Source organism: Mastomys coucha, unplaced genomic scaffold (assembly GCF_008632895.1).
Source record: "Mastomys coucha isolate ucsf_1 unplaced genomic scaffold, UCSF_Mcou_1 pScaffold22, whole genome shotgun sequence".
Taxonomy (NCBI): domain Eukaryota; kingdom Metazoa; phylum Chordata; class Mammalia; order Rodentia; family Muridae; genus Mastomys; species Mastomys coucha.
The window spans coordinates 233,326,951-233,345,422 of NW_022196905.1; the positions used below are offsets into that span (position 1 = coordinate 233,326,951).

Genomic DNA, 18,472 nt, shown 5'->3' on the forward strand with positions numbered 1-18,472 from the left:
CCTTTTTCTTCCTTCCTTTCCCCTCTCCCTCCCTCCCTTCCTTCTTTCTCATTGTTTCTTTTTGTGGTACATAGGGTTGTCCCTAATGCCTCATATAAGCTAAGTGAATGCTCTACCTCTGAGCTCTATAGTCTTAGCTCTTTTTATTTTTGTAGTCTTTAGAATTTATTTTATTTATTGTCTTAGGGTTTCTATTGTTGTGATAAAACCCCATAACCAAAAGCGACTAGAGGAGAAAAGAGTTTACTTTGGCTTATGTCTTACAGTCTATCATGACTCAGGGTTGGGCTCGAGGAACCTGGAAGTAGGAGCAGAAGCAGAGGCCCTGGAGCAATGCAGCTTACTGGCTTGTTCAACTCTTTCTTTTTCTTTCCTTTCTTTCTAAACTTTAATTTTTTAAAAAAAAGTATGTGTATTGATGTCTTGCTTGCATGTAAGTCTATTCACTGTGTATGTGCCTGATGCCCAGGGAAGCCAGAAGAGTGTATTAGAAACCCTGGTACTAGGATTATAGATGGTTGCTAGCCACCATGTGGGTCTGAGAATTGAACCCAGGTTCTCTGGGTATACACTCAGTATGCTTAACAGTTGAGCTATCTCCAGCTCACAGCCTGCTTATTTTTAAAGCACCCAGGACTACCAACCCACACCTCCCATAGTGAGCTGGAGACTCTCACATCAGTCATCAAAGAAATGCACCACAGGTCAGTCTGGTAGGGAAAAGATCCCTCTTTCCCAAATGACTCTAGCTTGTTTCAAACTGACATAAAACTAGCCAGCACTTTAGTTGATTTTCATGTTGTACACAAGTGTGCACGCACCTGTGCGAGTAGAAATACGTGCAGCTTATTTATTTACTTTTACATTTATTTATTTTTGTGTGTGGTCATGTTCCTGCACAGCATGTATGTGGAGGTCAGCGGCCAGCCTTTGGGAGCGGGCTCTCTCTTTTTTCCAAGAGTTCTGAGAAAGGAGCTCTGGTAGCCAGGCCCGTGCAGAGTGCTGGTTAGTTAGGTGTTTGTTTGTTTGTTTTTGTTTGTCAACTTGACATAAGCTAAAGTCATCTTAGGAAGAGGGAACCTTTGTTGAGGAATTGCCTCTATCAGAATGTCCTGTTGGGCACCATCTTGAATGATGGGGATGGGGGAGCTCCCAGCCCACTGTGGATGGTGCCACCGCTGGACAGGTAGTCCTGGGTTCAATATGATAGCAAGCTGAGCAAGTCATGAGGAGCAAGCCAGTAAGCATGTTCCTTCATGGCTTCTGCTTCAGTTCCTGCCCTGACTTCCCTTCATGATGGAATGTAAGCTGTAAGCTGAGCTCCTCACCCAAATGTTTCAGCCATGATGCTTATCATACACAAAGCACCATTACCACCTGAGCCATCTTGCTGGCCCTATTTTTAAAAATTCTTTCCTTAATAGCTTTAATTGATTCCTGAAAGCTGTTTAATGGAAAGTAAGCTGCACTGATCAGGTTAGGCGCATTCTTAAAGGATGACTGCATAGACTTTGTATGCGGCGTGCAACGGCGGGGAGGATTGTTTTGCTTATTTTTGCTAAACCGTTTTCCTTTCCAAATTTCCGTCCTTTGGGGCTCATGGCTGCATTCTGCTGAATAAAGTAACAGTGCAGAAATACAATTTGAGAAATGTTAAGGTCTAATGCTGTGATATGTCAAAAAAAGAAAGAAGCACTGGGCTGGTTCAGTAGTTATGAGCACTGACTGCTCTTCCAGAGGTCCTGAGTTCAATTCTCAGCAACCACATGGTGGCTCACAACCATCTGTAATGACATCTGATGCCCTCTTCTAGAGTGTCTAAAGACAGCTACAATGTACAGCATACAGCTACAGAATACATAAGGTAAATAATTAAAGATAATAAGAAGAAGAAAGAAAGAAGCACATCTGACCACTAGTCATGGATGACCACTTGGATCCTGCTTGCCATGGCAAGAGGACTAAGCAAAATTCTTTAGGTTCATTCACAGTATACATGGAATTTCTTCTATATTATTTTATTCTTCTGTCAATATTTTTTTTACATCAAATAGATTAGTTTGTCTTTGTTTAAATGAATAATGTTGACATATCACTAAAAACATTATAAGGTGAGGCTTAGTAGCCGTGCTTTTGATCCTAGCACTTCTGAGGCAGAGGCAAGGGGATCTCTATGAGTATGAGGCCAGCTTGATCTATATTGGGAGTTCCAGGACAGCCAAAGCTACATAGTAAGACCCTGTCTTAAAAAAATCCCCCCAAATTAATTTTGCATCTGTCTACCTACTTATCTATCTATCTATCTATCTATCTATCTATCTATCTATCTATCTTCCCTCCCATCCTTATTCAATGAGGCAGGGACTCTCAGTCAAAACTAGAGCTCACCAATATGGTTAATCTAACTAGCCAGTTTGCTCTGGGAGATCCCCTATCTGCATTCTGAGGTTAGAATAACAGATGGTCACTTTGCTCACCCAGCATTTACATGGGTTCTGGGGATCCAAACTCTGGTCCTCATGGTTATATGGCAAGGGCTTACCCACTGAGCTGTCTCCCATCATTCATTTTTTTTTCCTTTTTTTTTTTTTTTTTTGAGGTGATGGGAATTGAACCAGGGCCTTGGACATGCTAAGCAAGAGTTAACAACACAGAGAAACTCAGGAAAGGAGGCCAAAGATCCTTATGCATGGAGTTAATGATAGGATGGGTCAAGATCTTGCATGCCTTGCTTGCTCTTAGTGGTGCCCTCCCCAACCTAGTGAGACTGGGGAACCCCCAGGGAGACTCTCAGGCTGAGTAGCTATTGGCCGCTATTACTTCAGTGGTCAAGCCTTCTGGGATTAGGGACACTTGGCTTCAGCTACCTTCAAGCAAAGACTCTTTGGCCTCTGAGCCTGAGTTTCCTTATCTGTGAAATACAGGAGTTGGAGAAGCGTCCCAGGTTAGGGATGTAGTTCAGTTGGTGGAGTGTTTACCCAGCATGCATGGGGCCCTGGGTTAGATCCTCAGTCCTGTTGGGTGTTGGGATGGATTGCTGCAATCTCAGCACTTTGCTGGGAGGAAGCAGGACGATCAACAAGGGCTCCCTCAGCTACATAGCAAGTTCGAGGCCAGCCTAAGCTACAAAAGACCCCATCTCAACAAAAACAACAAGTACACAAAACAAAAAAGAAGAAGAAGAAAACAGTGGGGAAAGGCAGAAATATCTAGAGGGCAGAAGTAGCGTCCTAGCTGTCATGACTGTGGTGGTTGGTCCCCTCTCCACAGCCAGGAGAATACCGACTGAGGGCATGGATCCACATGGGGCCCTTTTCTTCTGCCTGTGCCTTCTGGCTGCTCAAGTTGTCCTAGTAGGTAGGTGATGCCATGGTGGGGGGTAGTGCTGAGAAGCTGGGCCAAGGTCTGAGTCCCACTGTCCACAGAAACCGTGTCGGATCTACTGAACTTGATGAAGCACCTTGAGCAGCCCAAAGGCCGGGGCTTGTCTTCCAGAGCGAGGTGAGTCAGGTTTACCCTCAGCCATAGATGTACTCAGCAGGCGATGACTGAGTACCCACTGTATGCTTGCTACCAAAATCTGGCATTGCAGGAGAGGCTTGACCCAGCCTTCCACCAGTTAATTGTCTACTGAAGACCCTTGATGAAGTGTTAGAAACCAAAAAGGTCCCTGCATTTCCTAGGTAGGGGTTCTAAGACTTGGGTGGGGGACATGGCTTACACAGGGGTTGGGGTTTGGGGAGCAGAGATATGATGGTGGGAGGGCTCCACCCCTAGGCTGTCTCCAGCTTCTTCTCCCCATTTCCAGGTATATCCACCGCCTGGAGCAGATGTTGCTCAATGTCAGCTTCAGTGGACACAACCTGACCTTGCAGACAAACTCCATCCAGTCTCTGGTCTTCAAGCTGAGCTGTGACTTTCCTGGTCTCTCCCTGTCCAGCGCCACACTGACAAATGTCTCCCAGGTCAGAGACAGCCAGGGATGTCCTTCGGGAACTGTCCACGCCCCCGCCCGATCATCTGGGAGTGGCCTCATCTGCTTTACTGTGGGAAGATCAGAAAGAGGAGGTGCTCTGTGACCTCTCCTGGTCAGGGTCATCATCTTGATTTTGCCTGGACATGGAGGGCAGGTCCCTGGGGCTGGTAGTAGCCAGGGTCACCTGTGTTCTTTTAGGACCCTGCTGTAAATGGGCTGGGATGCTTGGCCAGTGCTGGGGTGTGCACTGGAGTGATTCTGTTCTTAGGGGATGAAGATGGGTGGAGAGGCCTAGGGGGAGGTGCTGTCAGAAGGTGGAGGCTCAGGTAAGGCCTGGTTGGTAAAGGTTTAATGGGAAGAGAACCTAAAGATGTTAAGACTGGATCTGGGACCCCAGCCCATCGCCTACCATCCGCAGGCATGGGCCCCGCATGCCATGCAGTTCCCTGCTGAGCTGACCAAGGCTGCCTGTGTGACCTCCCAGCCTGCAGAGCTTCGACTCATCTGTATCTATTTCTTCACTGCACACCTCTTTCAGGTCAGCAGGGAGTGGCCGAGTAGGCTTCTATATTACTGGTTGGCAGGAGGTGTGGACCAGCTCACTGTGCACTGTAGCCGGTCACTGCCTCTCTGGGCCCCACTCACCCTATCTGCTTTTGGGAGAGACAAAAGCAACTTAAGGAAGAGTTTGTCCTTGCTGATAGTTTCAGGGTGCAGTCCATCATAGTGGGAGTCTTGCAGGAGAGCGCAGGCCTAGCCAGAGCCTAGCCTAGTCTCCATAATCCCACACAGGCCTGCCCAGGAGCTCAACTCTAGGTGATTCAAGGTGTTGTCAAACTGACAATATGTACGAGCCTTTACAGGGAGCCCTAGGACCTTAGGGCACCTGCGTCTGTTCTGAGATGGGAGTCAGACAGAATGAGAAGGAGGGTCTGGGATAAGAATTCTCATCTCCCCCAATGTCTCTCTGATTTCCCCTTTACTTAGCCCTATTTCCACTGTCCTTCCAGGATGACCGGAACTCATCACTGCTCAATAACTATGTCCTGGGGGCGCAGCTGGATCACAGGCCTGTGAACAACCTTCAGAAGCCAGTCAACATCAGCTTCTGGCACAATCAGAGTCTGGTACTGTCAGGCCCGCCCCCAACCCCAGCGCCAACGCTTTCCCAGTCAGCTCTGGTTTGACCAAACCAAAACCATGGCGCCATCTGGGAAACAACTTTAAATCTGTTCTTTGAAGATTTCTGTGAAGAAATCAGAAACGAGAAAGAAGTTTTTCATGTGTTTGTTTGTTTGTTTTGGTCTCAGTTGCTAGGGCTCTAGAGTCATCTTAAGCTTGCTTAATGTAAATCCCCTAATGGGAATTTACATGTTCCTAAGAATGGATGTTCAGGAGCGCTCCACCTCCAGGCGTGGCTATAATACTGTTAAGAGTTCCATCTTCTCCAGCCTCAGCAATGTCTTCCTGCCTTGACTTTCATTTCTTTGGTAATGATGGAAGCTGAAGACACTGGGTTTCCCTTCTGTTCTCAGAAGGTTCTTCCCCAACAGGACAAACCAGACTCGTGTCTATGGCTGAGCCAGGCTGCATCCAGATGAGATGTATGGATTTGCTAGGCTGGGTCCCGTGGGAAGGGGGTAGCACTGGTGCTGATGCCTGGGAAGCACATTCCTGATGCTGCTGCTTCTGGGTCCCAGGCCTGCCTGCATCCCCATGAAGAAACCCAGATTGCTATTTTCTGGCTCTGTCTGTTTCCAACCCCGGGCAAGAAGGCTTGCCTTCTCAGCTTCGCAGGGACCTTTCCTTCTACCTTCTGAGCTTTGCCACTGCCCTTCCCTTTGGAGTGAGTGTCCTGTTCCAATTCCATTCAATCCATGTTCCTCTGTCTCTCTTCTGCTGCTTTCCATGGCCTGCCTGCATCACACCCCTTACCTCCCACCATAGGGCTTGGCTGCAAATGAGACTCCCACGATGGGTCTGGGAGGAGATACCAAAGAGCAGTTTACAGAAGACCTGCGGCGTGAAAGACCCATACTGCCCCCCAAGAATATTGAATAGTCTCTTGTGTTTCTGCCGACCTCATGACTTGGATATGTATGGTCCATTTTGCAGATGAATAAACCAAGACTCAGAAAAGATTGCCCACCCATCCAGGACACTGGGGATTTGTGGTGAAGGCAGGGCTGGCATCTGAGATTGTCAATGTCCATCCAGAGCCCACAAAATGTGGACAGTGGAGCAGTTGACTCTGTCTTGGGCCCCAGGCCTCCAGCCCCTAATATGAAATCTTGTCCAGCACCCCTGGGCTGACACCCACATTTCATTTCAGGAAGGGTACACAGTATCCTGTGTCTTCTGGAAAGAGGGAGCCAGCAAGCACAGCTGGGGGGCCTGGAGCCCCGAAGGCTGTTATACCGAGCAACCCTCAGCCACTCAGGTTCTCTGTCATTGCAACCACCTCACCTACTTCGCTGTGCTCATGGTAAGGGGGCATTCACCTTGAGGGAGGGGGATGAGAGCTGCGGGGGGGCCCCTGATAATGTGGTGCAGATGCAAGGCTGAGGGCAGCATCATCCAGTGATCCCAAGCCTCTCAGGCTTAAGTCAAGCAAGTAAACTTAGGGACTTGCATTCCTTTAAAAGTTTGTTTAGGTTTTAAGGCATGGCTTGATCCAGGAGCTAAATCACACTAAGTCAGGATTCCGTCCCTATCCCTTGACTATACTTGCTCCATCCTGGCTTGACCGTCAGCTGGGATGCTCAAAGCAATAAGAATGCAGCAGCCAACATCTGCAGGCTCGTGCCTTAGCTGCCTTTCAGACCAAGGGAATTCAAGAGCCTCCCTGACCCGGCCTCAGTCTTGGGTCCAAATCCAGGCTCTTGAGTCAATCACTGTGGGTGGCAGGAGGAAGGCCTCAGATGGACCCGGGTGGCCACACCTGTCCATACAGTGGGAGAAGTGGTTCCCCAGCCATTGTACGTGGAATGGCTCGAACGTGTTTTTGGGGAGGGACAGGGATAGCAGTTATAAGGGACAAAGGCCATGATGCAGGCTACAGCCAGACTGGGCTGGGCTGCAGGGAAGGGCCTTGGAGCTGAGGCCTGGGAGGCTTCTTTGGCAGAGCCCAGAGAGAGCTGGATGTTTCTATGCCTCAGGCGCTCAGCCCCTTTTGTCCTGTAGCAGCTCTCTGGAGACCCGGTGCCCACTGAGTTGCAGGGGCCTCTTGAGTACATCTCCCTGGTGGGTTGCAGCATCTCCGTTGTGGCCTCACTGCTCACCATACTGCTGTATGCTCACTCTAGGTAATCCTCTCCTTTGCCCAACCTGGCTGCCCCACTGCTGGTCTGGGTCTTCCTTCTTGCCCCAGTGTCTGCCTTTAGACCCCGGGCAGGTGGGTGTTACTCAGAGGGAAGGGCCACCAGATAAAAGCCAGCCAAACATTGTGGCAGCCATTAGGCCCCCTCCCCATTTGCCTCAGTTTCCCCATCAGTGTGCATCTGTGAGCCAGGCCATGGCACTAGCTGGGTGATGTCCCACCCACAGGAAGCAAAGCGATTCCACCACACGCATCCACATGAACTTGCATGGCTCCGTTCTGCTCCTGAATGTCACCTTCCTTCTGAGCTCCCAGATGGCCCTGCCCACAGTGCCCAGGCCAGTCTGCATGGTGCTGGCTGCCACTCTACACTACACACTGCTCAGCAGCCTTACCTGGATGGCCATCGAAGGCTTCAACCTCTACCTTCTCCTGGGGCGTGTCTACAACGCCTACATCCACCGATACTTGCTCAAGCTCTGCATGCTGGGCTGGGGTAAGGGACGCCTATCTCACTGGCCTCTGGGATTCCAGGGGACAGGGTGCTGAACCCATGTCCTGCCTCTCCTAGTGACCATCTCTAACTCCACCTCCATCAATGACATCAGCTCTGCCAACACCGCCACCCCCAACACCACCATTGCTCCTGCCATCATGTCTGTGTCTACTTCATCTTTCAACACTGTCCTTACCACCACTGTAGCCTTCACCACTTCCAATCTCAACACTGCCATTACCCCAGTCCCCTGTCCCCACTATCACCATCATCCTGTCCCCACCTCTGCTACCTGTGCCTGCTTTACTCCCATTTCCACACACCCCATCTCCACCATCCCCATTACCTTCCTCACCTTCGCTGCACCCAATTACCATCTCTGCACTCACCTTTACCACATCGGCACCATCACAGACCCCTTTATTACCACTACAGCCCATCTTTTAATTGTCTCCATTTCCTTTCAAGTTTCCCAACCAATGCCACCTCCTGTTAGCTCCTTACCATCTCCCAGGCCACCACCCACCACCCCTGCTGCCACTCAGCCTGGAATCTCACTAACATCTTAGAGATGAGCCTCTTCCGAGACCAAAGTCCTGACTCTGAAGCTGGAAGTTGTGTGGAGCTACAGCTCAGCACAGTGTGCACCCCGTCCTCTGTCACCAGGCCCAAGGATCAGAGCCAGGTCATCTTGGGGCCTCCTGAGTCTTTGTCTCACCCCTCAGGGTTTCCAGCGCTCTTGGTGCTGCTGCTTCTGGTGGTCAAGAGCTCGGTGTATGGACCCTGGGTGATCTCATTCTCCAAAAGCCAGGAAAATGCTACAGGCTTCCAGAATGTGTCCATGTGAGTGCCTGGTGAGGTAGAAGGGCCATGACGGTCTCTATGATGAAGTGATTGATGGCTGAGGGGCAAAGAGGCAGCCATAGTTTCGATGGGGGGATTCCAGTGGGTTCTACCCACCCTTTCTGTGTCCCTGAGGTCTCTGCAGGGATGGAGGCTTCTGTAGTGATGGAGACCCTGCTCTGTGCTGACTGACTAGGCAGCCATACAGTGGATACTAATACTTGCTGAGTCTCTAGGATCAGTTAGGAGGGCCTCCTGGCAACGCTTGGCCACATATCCCACGGCCAAATGGGTTGGTCTTGTGGCTTGATCTAGTGCAGGCCCCAGAGCTATTTAGCTTTGTTGGCACCTGATTGCTATGCCTTCAGGCCATGTATGTGTGTGTGTATGTATGTATGTATGTATGTATGTATGTATGTATGTATGTATCTATCTATCTATCTATCTATCTATCTATCTATCTATCTATCTATCTATCTATCGTGTTTAGTTGCAGGCTCAGCTTAGCTCTTCCTTCTTTGCACAGAACACAGGACATTGCCAGCATCTCAGCTCCCATGCAACTGGTGTGAGACCCAGGGGAGTTGAATGATGCGGGGGATGAGTTTAGCCTCTTCAGGGTTCTAGGGAGAGCCAGCAGAGGTGGAGACAAACTCTGCTGTGGCTTTCTGTATCCAAGAACATCAAGCTTATCATTACAGAACACTTCCAACAGCTGGGTGCAATATAGTAGTGCAAGAGGAACTCATGAAGCGGGGGTGAGATGGCTGTGGGTAAAGGCACAAGGCTTCCAAGCCAAGTTTCATTCCCAGAATCTATGGTGGAAGGAGAGAATCAGCTCCCAAAAGCTGTCTTCTGACCACCACATCTATGCATGCCCTGGTGTGCGTGCCTCACACACCACACACATACAATAATAAATAAAATAATAAGTCAGACCCTCATGAAGCTATCTGGAGAGTTGAGCATCCCACCTCTGTGGCTCTTCCTGGCATCTCAGAATGGCTGAGGGCTTGTGGGATAGGCTTGGTGGATAAGTATATGTTCAGTGCTCACAATGGGGGTTCAGTCCCACTGCCGGCCCCATAGGGCCCTTGAGGCATGGACAGCTCACGAACTCATCCATGAGGTCTCAGGCTGTTAACTAAGAGCTAGGACTCAGCCCACCAGCAGCTCCAGGGCGGTCCCTCAGACATTGCCCATCTCTAGCTCCTGACTGCCACCAAGAGTTTGGAAACCTTGGTACTACAACTAGCTTTCCTGTGTCATCCCTTTCTGTCCTTTGGGAGATTATTATCCTGCTTTGGTGACTTTTATCTTTCATTAAAAACCCATAAAACTCATCTATCTATCTGTCTGTCTCTGCCTGTCTATCCATCCATCATCTATCCATGTATGTATATATGTATATATCTATTTATCTATCCATTTTGTTTCTTTGCTTCTTTCTCTTTCTCTCTTTCTTCTTTCTTCCTTTCCTTATTTCTTTCTATCGATCTATCTATGTGTCTAAGTATCTATCTATAGTATGTATGTATCCATCCATATCATCCGTATCATCTATCTATCTATCTATCTATCTATCTATCTATCTATCATCCATTTACCCATCTACTCACCTTGTATCTGTCTGCATCCTTAAACTGAAATGACATTTTAAAAAGCATCTCTCAAACACAGTCTGGTCATGCAGCAGCAGAGGTGATGAAGCAATGGTAAAGCCTTCATGCTAGAATATTCTGTAGCAGCAAAAGTGAAGGGTGCTCAGTGCTGGCTATCAACGTGCATGACTCTCACAAATGATGTACAAGGACACTGTGACCCCAGTGTGGGGTCAGGGGGATCTAAATACACAATTGTGACAGGAATCCAGACACAGTGCTCAGACCAAGGGTCTTTAAGTCCTACTCTTGCCCCTAACCAGGGTGTGCTCCTGAGCAGAAACCTCAGTTTCCCTAACTGTAGAATAAAGATGGTTAAGTGCCTGCCTCTTGCCTGCCACAAGGATTGCCTGGAATGAACTATGTTGGCCATGGGGCATGGTACCCGACCTGAGCAAAGAATAGCACCTGTCTTGAAGATGTCCTAGAGAGGTCAGGGCCCAGAGGCACCCCAGGTTCAGTGCCCTCTGAGGGATTTCCCTACTGCTCGTCTGCTCCCCCATTCTTGCACACTAGAGCATCTACCCACCAATCCATGGGTGGTGCTTCACGAACTGCTCAGGTCTAGGTGGGGCGAAGGTCAAAGGTCACCATTGCACAAAGGTGGTGTTGAGATGATGACAATGGTGGGTGTAAGGTGGAAGAGGAAGCTTCCAGAACAAGAGCCCAGGCTAGCCATCCACTAGAATGTGGTTCAGGTTGGCATGGAGGAGGTGAGTCAGCAGAAGGAGGGGAGGAGGTTCAGTTGGGTCAGAGTTGAGGCTTAAGGCATAGTAGGTTGAAAGGAGGCACTTCAGTAACTGGGTGGAGGTGCCAGGTGATCCTGCTGTGGTGGCAGAGGGGAAGTTGAGCAGAGGCACTTTGGCATATGAACTGGCCGATAAAACATCAAGACCAGTCAGGGACAAGAGCTGGTCCCAAGGCTCAAATGCACCTGGTCTCCCACAGGTCTTGGGTGCCATGTTAATCTTGGCCTTCTTCCCACTCCTGCAGGTGCTGGGTCCGAAGTCCCACGATACACAGCATTCTGGTCATGGGCTATGGTGGCCTCACATCTCTGTTCAACCTGGTGGTGCTGGCCTGGGCTCTGTGGATCTTGTGCAGGCTCCGGGCACGGGAGAAGGCACTGAATCCCTGGGCCTACCGGGACACTGTCATGGTGTTGGGCCTCACTGTGCTGCTGGGCACCACCTGGGCCCTGGCCTTCTTCTCCTTCAGTGTGTTCCTGCTGCCTCAGCTCTTCCTCTTCACCATCTTCAACTCGCTCTACGGTAAGTCTGCAGGAGCTCACAGGGCTGCAGACGCCGGGAGGGGGTTAGTCACTGAGATCCAGGGGTGGATGATGACTGAGCCCACAGCTTCATTTAAGCTGGTCTAGGGACACCCAGAAGAGAGGCTTGCCTCTGAAATGCATGGAAGTAGATTTCTGGTGCCCTCTGGGTCTGTCCCTCTGTCCCCAGTAGGAGGTTGTTGGGTTCTAGCGACCTTCTCACTAACCAGCCTGCCTTGCAGGTTTCTTCCTCTTCCTGTGGTTCTGCTCACAGAAGCGTTACTCAGATGCTGAAGCCAAGGCAGGGATGGAGGCAGTCAGCTCCTCCCAGATGACACACTAACCCAGCTCCCACCCTGCAGCCCCAGCTCTCACTACTTCCAGCAGCCCATGGCCTTGGCTCATCCAGGGAAGGTGGGTAGGCTGGCATCAGGACAACAGAGTCTACCATACCCTTCGGGGACCCTTTCCACCTCTCGGAATTACCTGGGGCAGATGGAAGCTTGTGACTCTTCATCCTGGTCCTTCATGTCTGGATGCAGCTCCATTGGCAAGGCTATGGACAGAGCCCTGGCTTGGAAGTCAGGGAGCTACACTAGACTGGACCCCAACTTGCACCCTGCTCAGCACTTACAGACACTTACAGGATTGTGGCCGATGCTTGGGGCCACTCTTTCTTTTACCAGTCCCAGGTGTTGGTGACTTCAACTTTCTATCTTTCCAACAGTCAGGAAACCCAGCCCTTCCTCCTCATTCTAACCCCCACAGATGGTATAGACCAACAGCCAAGGCCAGGCCTCTGTCTCTTTCCCTGAAGCTGAGCCAGCTGGGCTTGAGGGGTCTAGATCCTAGACTATTATTGCTTAGACGCGTGTGTTCAACATTTACAAACTCTCTGCCCATAGTGGGAGAACATCTGCGCTGCCTGTCAGATCAGGTGGGAGTAAAGACCAGGTGCTTATTAAGTCGGTGCTATTCCCAGGATGGACAGAAGGGGGCGGTGTTGGCCCATACGCCAAGGCATGGTGCCAAAACTGCTCCTGGAAATGCAGATGTTACCTTTCAACCAGTAGGCAAGTAGGGACCTCCACACATCCATTGTCTCTTTCCCTATGCAGATGACCAAGGTGGCTTTTGGGACTTTGTGCCAGGCTTTGTGCTCAGGCATTCCTGGCATCAGGGCAGCTGGTTGGGTAGATTCTCAGGTCCCGTGCGAGCCGTTAGACACATGTACTTGAACAGTAAGGAGATCGGAGCTGGACACCATCCTCTGCAGAGGGTCCTCTTTCTTTCCGGGTGTTTCTGGGTAATTACGTTCTTAGCTCTTCACTAGCTAGAGAGAGGTACAGGTTCTGGGCCAGGTTGCCTGGGCTCAGATTCCAGCTCTGTGCCTTAGTTTGCCCATCTACAGCAGGGACAACAGTAGTAACTCTTAGGAAGGTTCAGTAAAAGAAAGGATCCACTCAGGTCTTGCCACAGTGAGGTCTCAATAGATGGTTACTGTGTCAGTATATTTGTATTTGTATTATTATTTGTGTGTGCATGCGTGTGTGGTGTATGTGCACCTATGTGCCCTTGCACGTGTATACTGAAGCCAGAGAAGGCTGTTGGGTGTCCTGTTCTATGACTTTTTGTCTTATTCCCTCAAGACAGGGATTCTCACCAAACAGGGAGCCAGGCTGACAGCAAGCAACCCCAGTAACCTAGTAACCTAGTAACCTAGTATCAGGAGCTTATTTTCGCCACCTGCAGGACACCCTTCTCCCCCACCCCTCCCTCCCACACCAGTGCTAGGATTACAGGCTCCTTTGACCGGACTTGGCTTTTTACTTAGGTGCTGGGGTCTGAGCTCAGGGCCTCATGTTTGTGCACAAAAGCTTTTATGTATTGACCATCTCTTCAGCCCCCATTATTGTTAACAGCTTTAACTGATGCAAGCTGTTCAGGTGCTGTTGGACCCCACAGCTCCTTCTTAGGCATATCCTTCCATTCCTGTTTTGTGGCTCCCCTCTCCCACTCTTCTTGGAGGAGAACCTTGCTCAGACCTTCTGGTCCCTACTGAACCGCTGATGTTCCTTACACAGTGCGGCTTCAGGTTAGCCCACATCTCCACTCCCAGGTCCTGAGTCCTCCATTGGTCCATTTATCATATCCTTCATGAATCCTCCTCCATTTGCCCACAGGGAAGGCCTCATTCCCACTCTGGTTCCAGGCAGTATCCTTCACCAGATCCCCATGGTTATTCCATCATGGGGATCTTTGGTCTGGGTCTCCATGCTAATGAGGGTGCTGTGGGATCATGGGACTTGAGACAACTGGGTAGATGGGAAGGCTCAGGTGTAGCAGGGCCTTGCTCAAGTTCAGGGCCTGGCCTCTCAGAGCAAGTAAGCCCAGGGCCACACAATGGAGGGTGTGGCCACAGTGACAGTCCTAAGTCTGTGGCTCTGAGCCCCACTGGGGATCCAGGCTGTGGGGTAGCCCTTCATGTAAGTACCCCAGTGGAGGTGGGGAGTTGGGGCAGCTGAGGGAGGTATAGGCTGCCAGGTTAGCTCTAGCTGTCCTTCAGCATTCCCAACAGACTCAGCCTGGTTGGTGGTCCAGCTCCTGGGCTTCTAGACTGGGAGGAAGGGAGAAAGGTTGGGGATGGAGTTCGGGGATACTGCTCAGAGAAAGGCTCTGAGGGGGCATTTGGTGAAAAGCTGACTGTAGATGTGGGGTCAGGAAGGCCCTGGGATCTATTGAAAAGAGAATTCCAGATAATGCAAAGGAATTTCACTTTTGAAGACAGGCTTACTCTAAAAAGTTACTCCATTATCTAAAATTCAAATTCAGCCTCATGTCCCATATATCTATTTTTATGTTTGCTAAATCCAACCCTAATTAAAAAGTATTGGCTCAGGAGTCTCATCTTTCAAATCACCCCAACTGAGACCAACTGAGCAGCCCCTCTGCCCGTCAAGTCGACCCACTCTCTCAACCCACTCAGAATGTTCTTCCCAGCCAGCAGAAGCCCCAAGGGGCCCCACTGTATCATCAGCCCTGGCTCAGAACCAGCCCCACTCTGGACAGAGCCTCCTTACAGGCCTCTTTGCCTCCCCAGATCCTTCCCTGCAGCCTCAGCATGATCTGTCCATAGCTTAGAGCATCCCGTATCCTCCTCCTCCTCCTCCTTACTGCCAAACTACCAGTGGATCTTGGGAGCACAGAGGGCCTGACCTGTGGGACCTCTCTCCAGCCCACTTCCCCTTCCTCGATCTTGCCACACCAAACAACTTTCGTTTCTCCAGACAGCATCCTTCTCATCTTTGGGTTGATCTTTTTCTGGAACCACCCACCCCCTATCCCTGATGCCTTTCATTTGTGGAATGATGGCTACACATCCTTAGCATCTTAGCATCTCAGCTTGGTGCACACACCCCCAACTCCCTCCAGCCTGGACAGAGAAGCCCCTGACCCCCAGCCTGGATGGAGCTTTCTTTCCATTCCCTCCCCCATAGCAGAAGTTATTTCTCTGTCTTGCAGCTAGCTGTCCCTGTCTGGCTCAGCCGCCAGACGGCGAGGGTTTGGGAGACAGGTGCTGTGTCTCATTTGCTCATTCATCTATCATATAATGGTTTAACACTTATATTTTGGGCATTGCACTAGTTGCTAAGGATATATAAATGAACAAGTCATCACATTCTTGTGTGGGGGCGTCCTACAAGAAGCAGTTTAGCAAACGGATATAAAATATGACAGCTGGTACCATGGACTGTGAAGAAACATAAGAAGGTGAGAAGGGGGGGGGCTGCAACCCTTGTTTTGTCAGAGGCTTTGGGCTTGAGGGTACAGGAGAGGGTCAGTGAGCTGATCTGAACTGGTCATTGATGGGATGGAGTTTCCTAAAACAAGTTTTCCATGTGGACTTTAGGGGACCTAGGAATAGGGAGGATGGGAAGGAGAGTCTCTTATGAGATTAAGCTCCCAGGGAGCTGGGGTTGGGAAGCCCCTTGGTTAGGTTGGGGGAATTTGCTCTGTGGGTAAGATCAAGCAAAAGTGTCCCATATCCATCTTCCCAAATCACAAGCATGTGAGCCACCATGAGGGGCAGTCCACAGAGAGGAAAAGGAGACGACAGAACAGACACCAAGAGGCCTCAGATGTTTAAAAGAATAAAAGCTGCAATGACATGATATGTATATAAGTAAGATGAGTAAGGATGGGGTAGAAAGGGAGAGAGGGAGAGAGAGGTGGGGTGGAGGAGAGGAGGGAAGGGGGAGGAGAGAAAGGTGGAGTAGAGAAGAGGAGGAGGGAGCAGAAGGAAAGGAGGAGGGGGAGGGGAGGAAAGAGGAGGGGGAGGGGCAACAGCAGCAAACTGGAACTTCTAGAAATGAAAAACCATTCTAAAATCTAAAATTCAACAAACAATCCACAGCCAAATGAAGGGAAGAGCCAGGAGTTGCTTATAAGGCGAGGAGAGACATGACATGAAATGTGGGAAGAGAAACAGAGGCATGGAGAGCAGAATCAGAAAAGTCTCAACGATGAAATCCCGAGAGAAGAAACTAAAAGCAATGAGACAGTCACAGCAGTTACAGGTTTTCTCAAAGCAGGCCCACAGGACCAGGAGCATGGCGCTTCTCAGGGAGGATGCTGGAACATGGACCTGCACTTTGCCCCTCTGAGGGAAACTTCAGATGTAGAGAAGTGAGGGGAACGGTCACAGAGAAAGGACAGGACGGAGAAAGGACAGTGTGCACCACGAGCTCCTCCATTGTAGCCACAATGATAGGCTTCGAGACCACTGTAGGGTCCCCAAAGGGAGGGGAACAAAGACATGTCGGTCAGAATTGCCTGCAGCACACAGCCTTTCATACACTAAGACACAAAGGAAAATATGTTCCTTTTAACATTGAAAGGTAAATAAAAGCTGACAGCAATCTAAAGGGATTTTCAGAGTGTACTTCAACAAAGAAAGCGAGTCCAGAAGTTTACTCTGAGACCCGAGAAGGATTGGTGGGCACAGAAACAGTGGGTGTACCAAGGCTCGTTACATTCACACGCGTGAAACTGCATTCGTTCGTTAAAGACAGACAGCTCTGAAATGCCAGAGGATGGAACGTAAGTCGAGAGGGGAAAGACAGTGCTGCAATAATGGTCAGAAGCCTGTGTTTAAGGGTTATCAAGGATGGCAACACACTTATATCAACGCTCTGGTTGGGGTAGGATTTAAGTGTGTCCTGCCAAGGCTCACATGCTAGAAGCCTGGTCCCCAGTATGGATGCCAACAGAGAGAAGGCTAGTGGAAGGTAACATGGAGACTTGACCTTGGCAGGGATTCATATGGTGTCTACAGAGCCCCAATTGATTCCCAAGAGAGTGGATTATTTTGTTATGGTTGTTGTCTAAGAATGATGCTCAAACTCACTATGTAGCCCAGGATGGCTTTGAACTCCCCATGCTCCTGCTTTCTCCTCTGAGTGCTAGGATCACAGGCTAGTGCCGCACACACAGATAGATTATTGTCTGATCCTCATCTTTTCCTCTCCATCTCATGATGTGATCTCTTCTGTGCATGCTCTTGAGGCTCTTGACAGAGGCTAGGTCAATGCGACCACCCAGTTCTGGATTTTCAGCCCCCAAACTATGAGCTAGATGAATCTCTTTGTGTAAAATATCCAGACACCTGTATTTTTGTTATAACATGGAAAGTGGGCTAATAGAACTAGATGTTGTTATTTAAATGTGCATGTCAGGGGGCTGAAGAGATGGCTCAGTGGTTAGGAGCACTGACTGTGCTTCCAGATGGACCCAAGTTCAATTCCCAGCACCCACGTGGCAGCTCACAACTGCCTGTAGTTCTAGTTTCAGATGATCTGACACCCTCACATAGACATACATTGCAGGAAAAACACTAATGCACATAAAATAAAATAAAATAAAAATAAATCAATCTTTAAATGTACATGGCAAAGACTTCAAGGGCAACAGTTAAGGAAGTAAAACTCGAATTTACACATTTCATTTTTTTTTAAATTATTTATTTATTATATGTAAGTACACTGTAGCTTCAGACACCCCAGAAGAGGGCATCAGATCTCATTACAGATGGTTGTGAGCCACCATGTGGTTGCTGGGATTTGAACTCAGGACCTTCAGAAGAGCAGTCGGTGCTCTTAGCCACTGAACCACCTCTCCAGCCCTACACATTTCATTTTGGGGGAGGGAAAAGTGGTATAGGGAAAGAAAATAAAACTCAGTTAAAATATTTATTATATTTTCTGTGTATAGGTGGTTTGCCTGCAATATGTCTGTGCACCACACAAGTGCTTAGTGCTCATGGAGGCCAGAAGAGGGCCTCAGATTCCCTGGAACTGGAGTTACAGAGGGTTGCTAGTCACCATATGAGTGCCAGGAATTGTACCTGGTCCTCTGCAAGAGCAGCGAGTGCTCTTAACCACTGAGCCTACACTCCAGCCCAAAGCTTAGTTTGTTTCTTTTTTGTTTGTTTTGTTTTAGTTTGTTTTTTTTTTTTTGGTTTTTGAGACAGGGTTTCTCTGTGTAGTCTTGGCTGTCCTGGAACTCACTCTGTAGACCAGGCTGGCCTCGAACTCAGAAATCCACCTGCCTCTGCCTCCCAAGTGCTGGGATTAAAGGCATGCGCCACCACTGCCTGGTGTTTGTTTGTTTTTAAGGGCAAGGAAAGAAAAAGAAAAAAAGAAAAAGTGAAACAGGTGTGGTGGCACACGCCTTTCATCCCAGCACTTGGGAAGGAGAGGCAGGTGTATCTCTGTGAGTTCTAGGCTAGCCTGGTCTACAGAGTGGGTCAGGATAGCCAGGGCTATGTGATAAGGTCTTGTTTCAAAACGCCTCAAACAAACAAATGAGCAAAACAAACAAACAACAAAACAAAACCTAGAGGGCTTGC

At 49.4% G+C, this 18,472-nt stretch overlaps 1 protein-coding gene across 11 annotated transcripts in view; it reads left to right on the plus strand.

The window, feature by feature from the left end:
* Adgrg5 (adhesion G protein-coupled receptor G5) overlaps positions 1–16,484 on the plus strand; it is a 24,685-nt gene extending 8,201 nt beyond the window's left edge. For 4 of the 11 annotated variants that reach the window (XR_004110210.1, XR_004110207.1, XR_004110211.1 and 1 more), the window contains 14 exons: positions 3,271–3,357; positions 3,426–3,501; positions 3,809–3,965; positions 4,395–4,514; positions 4,987–5,103; positions 6,309–6,461; positions 7,160–7,281; positions 7,523–7,791; positions 8,517–8,634; positions 11,289–11,566; positions 11,808–14,051; positions 15,211–15,336; positions 15,632–15,748; positions 15,980–16,484. Coding sequence is in view for 1 of the 11 variants with exons in the window: in XM_031340933.1 (XP_031196793.1) it covers positions 3,294–3,357; positions 3,426–3,501; positions 3,809–3,965; positions 4,395–4,514; positions 4,987–5,103; positions 6,309–6,461; positions 7,160–7,281; positions 7,523–7,791; positions 8,517–8,634; positions 11,289–11,566; positions 11,808–11,908 (1,575 nt within the window). In the remaining 10 variants the exon portion in view is untranslated. Of the gene's footprint in view, positions 1–3,270; positions 3,358–3,425; positions 3,502–3,592; positions 3,684–3,808; positions 3,966–4,394; positions 4,515–4,986; positions 5,104–6,308; positions 6,462–7,159; positions 7,282–7,522; positions 7,792–8,516; positions 8,635–11,288; positions 11,567–11,807; positions 14,467–15,210; positions 15,337–15,631; positions 15,749–15,979 lie in introns of those variants that run through there. The other 7 variants (XR_004110216.1, XR_004110213.1, XR_004110214.1 and 4 more) reach the window with 7 other exon arrangements.
* Positions 16,485–18,472: the final 1,988 nt, after the last annotated feature.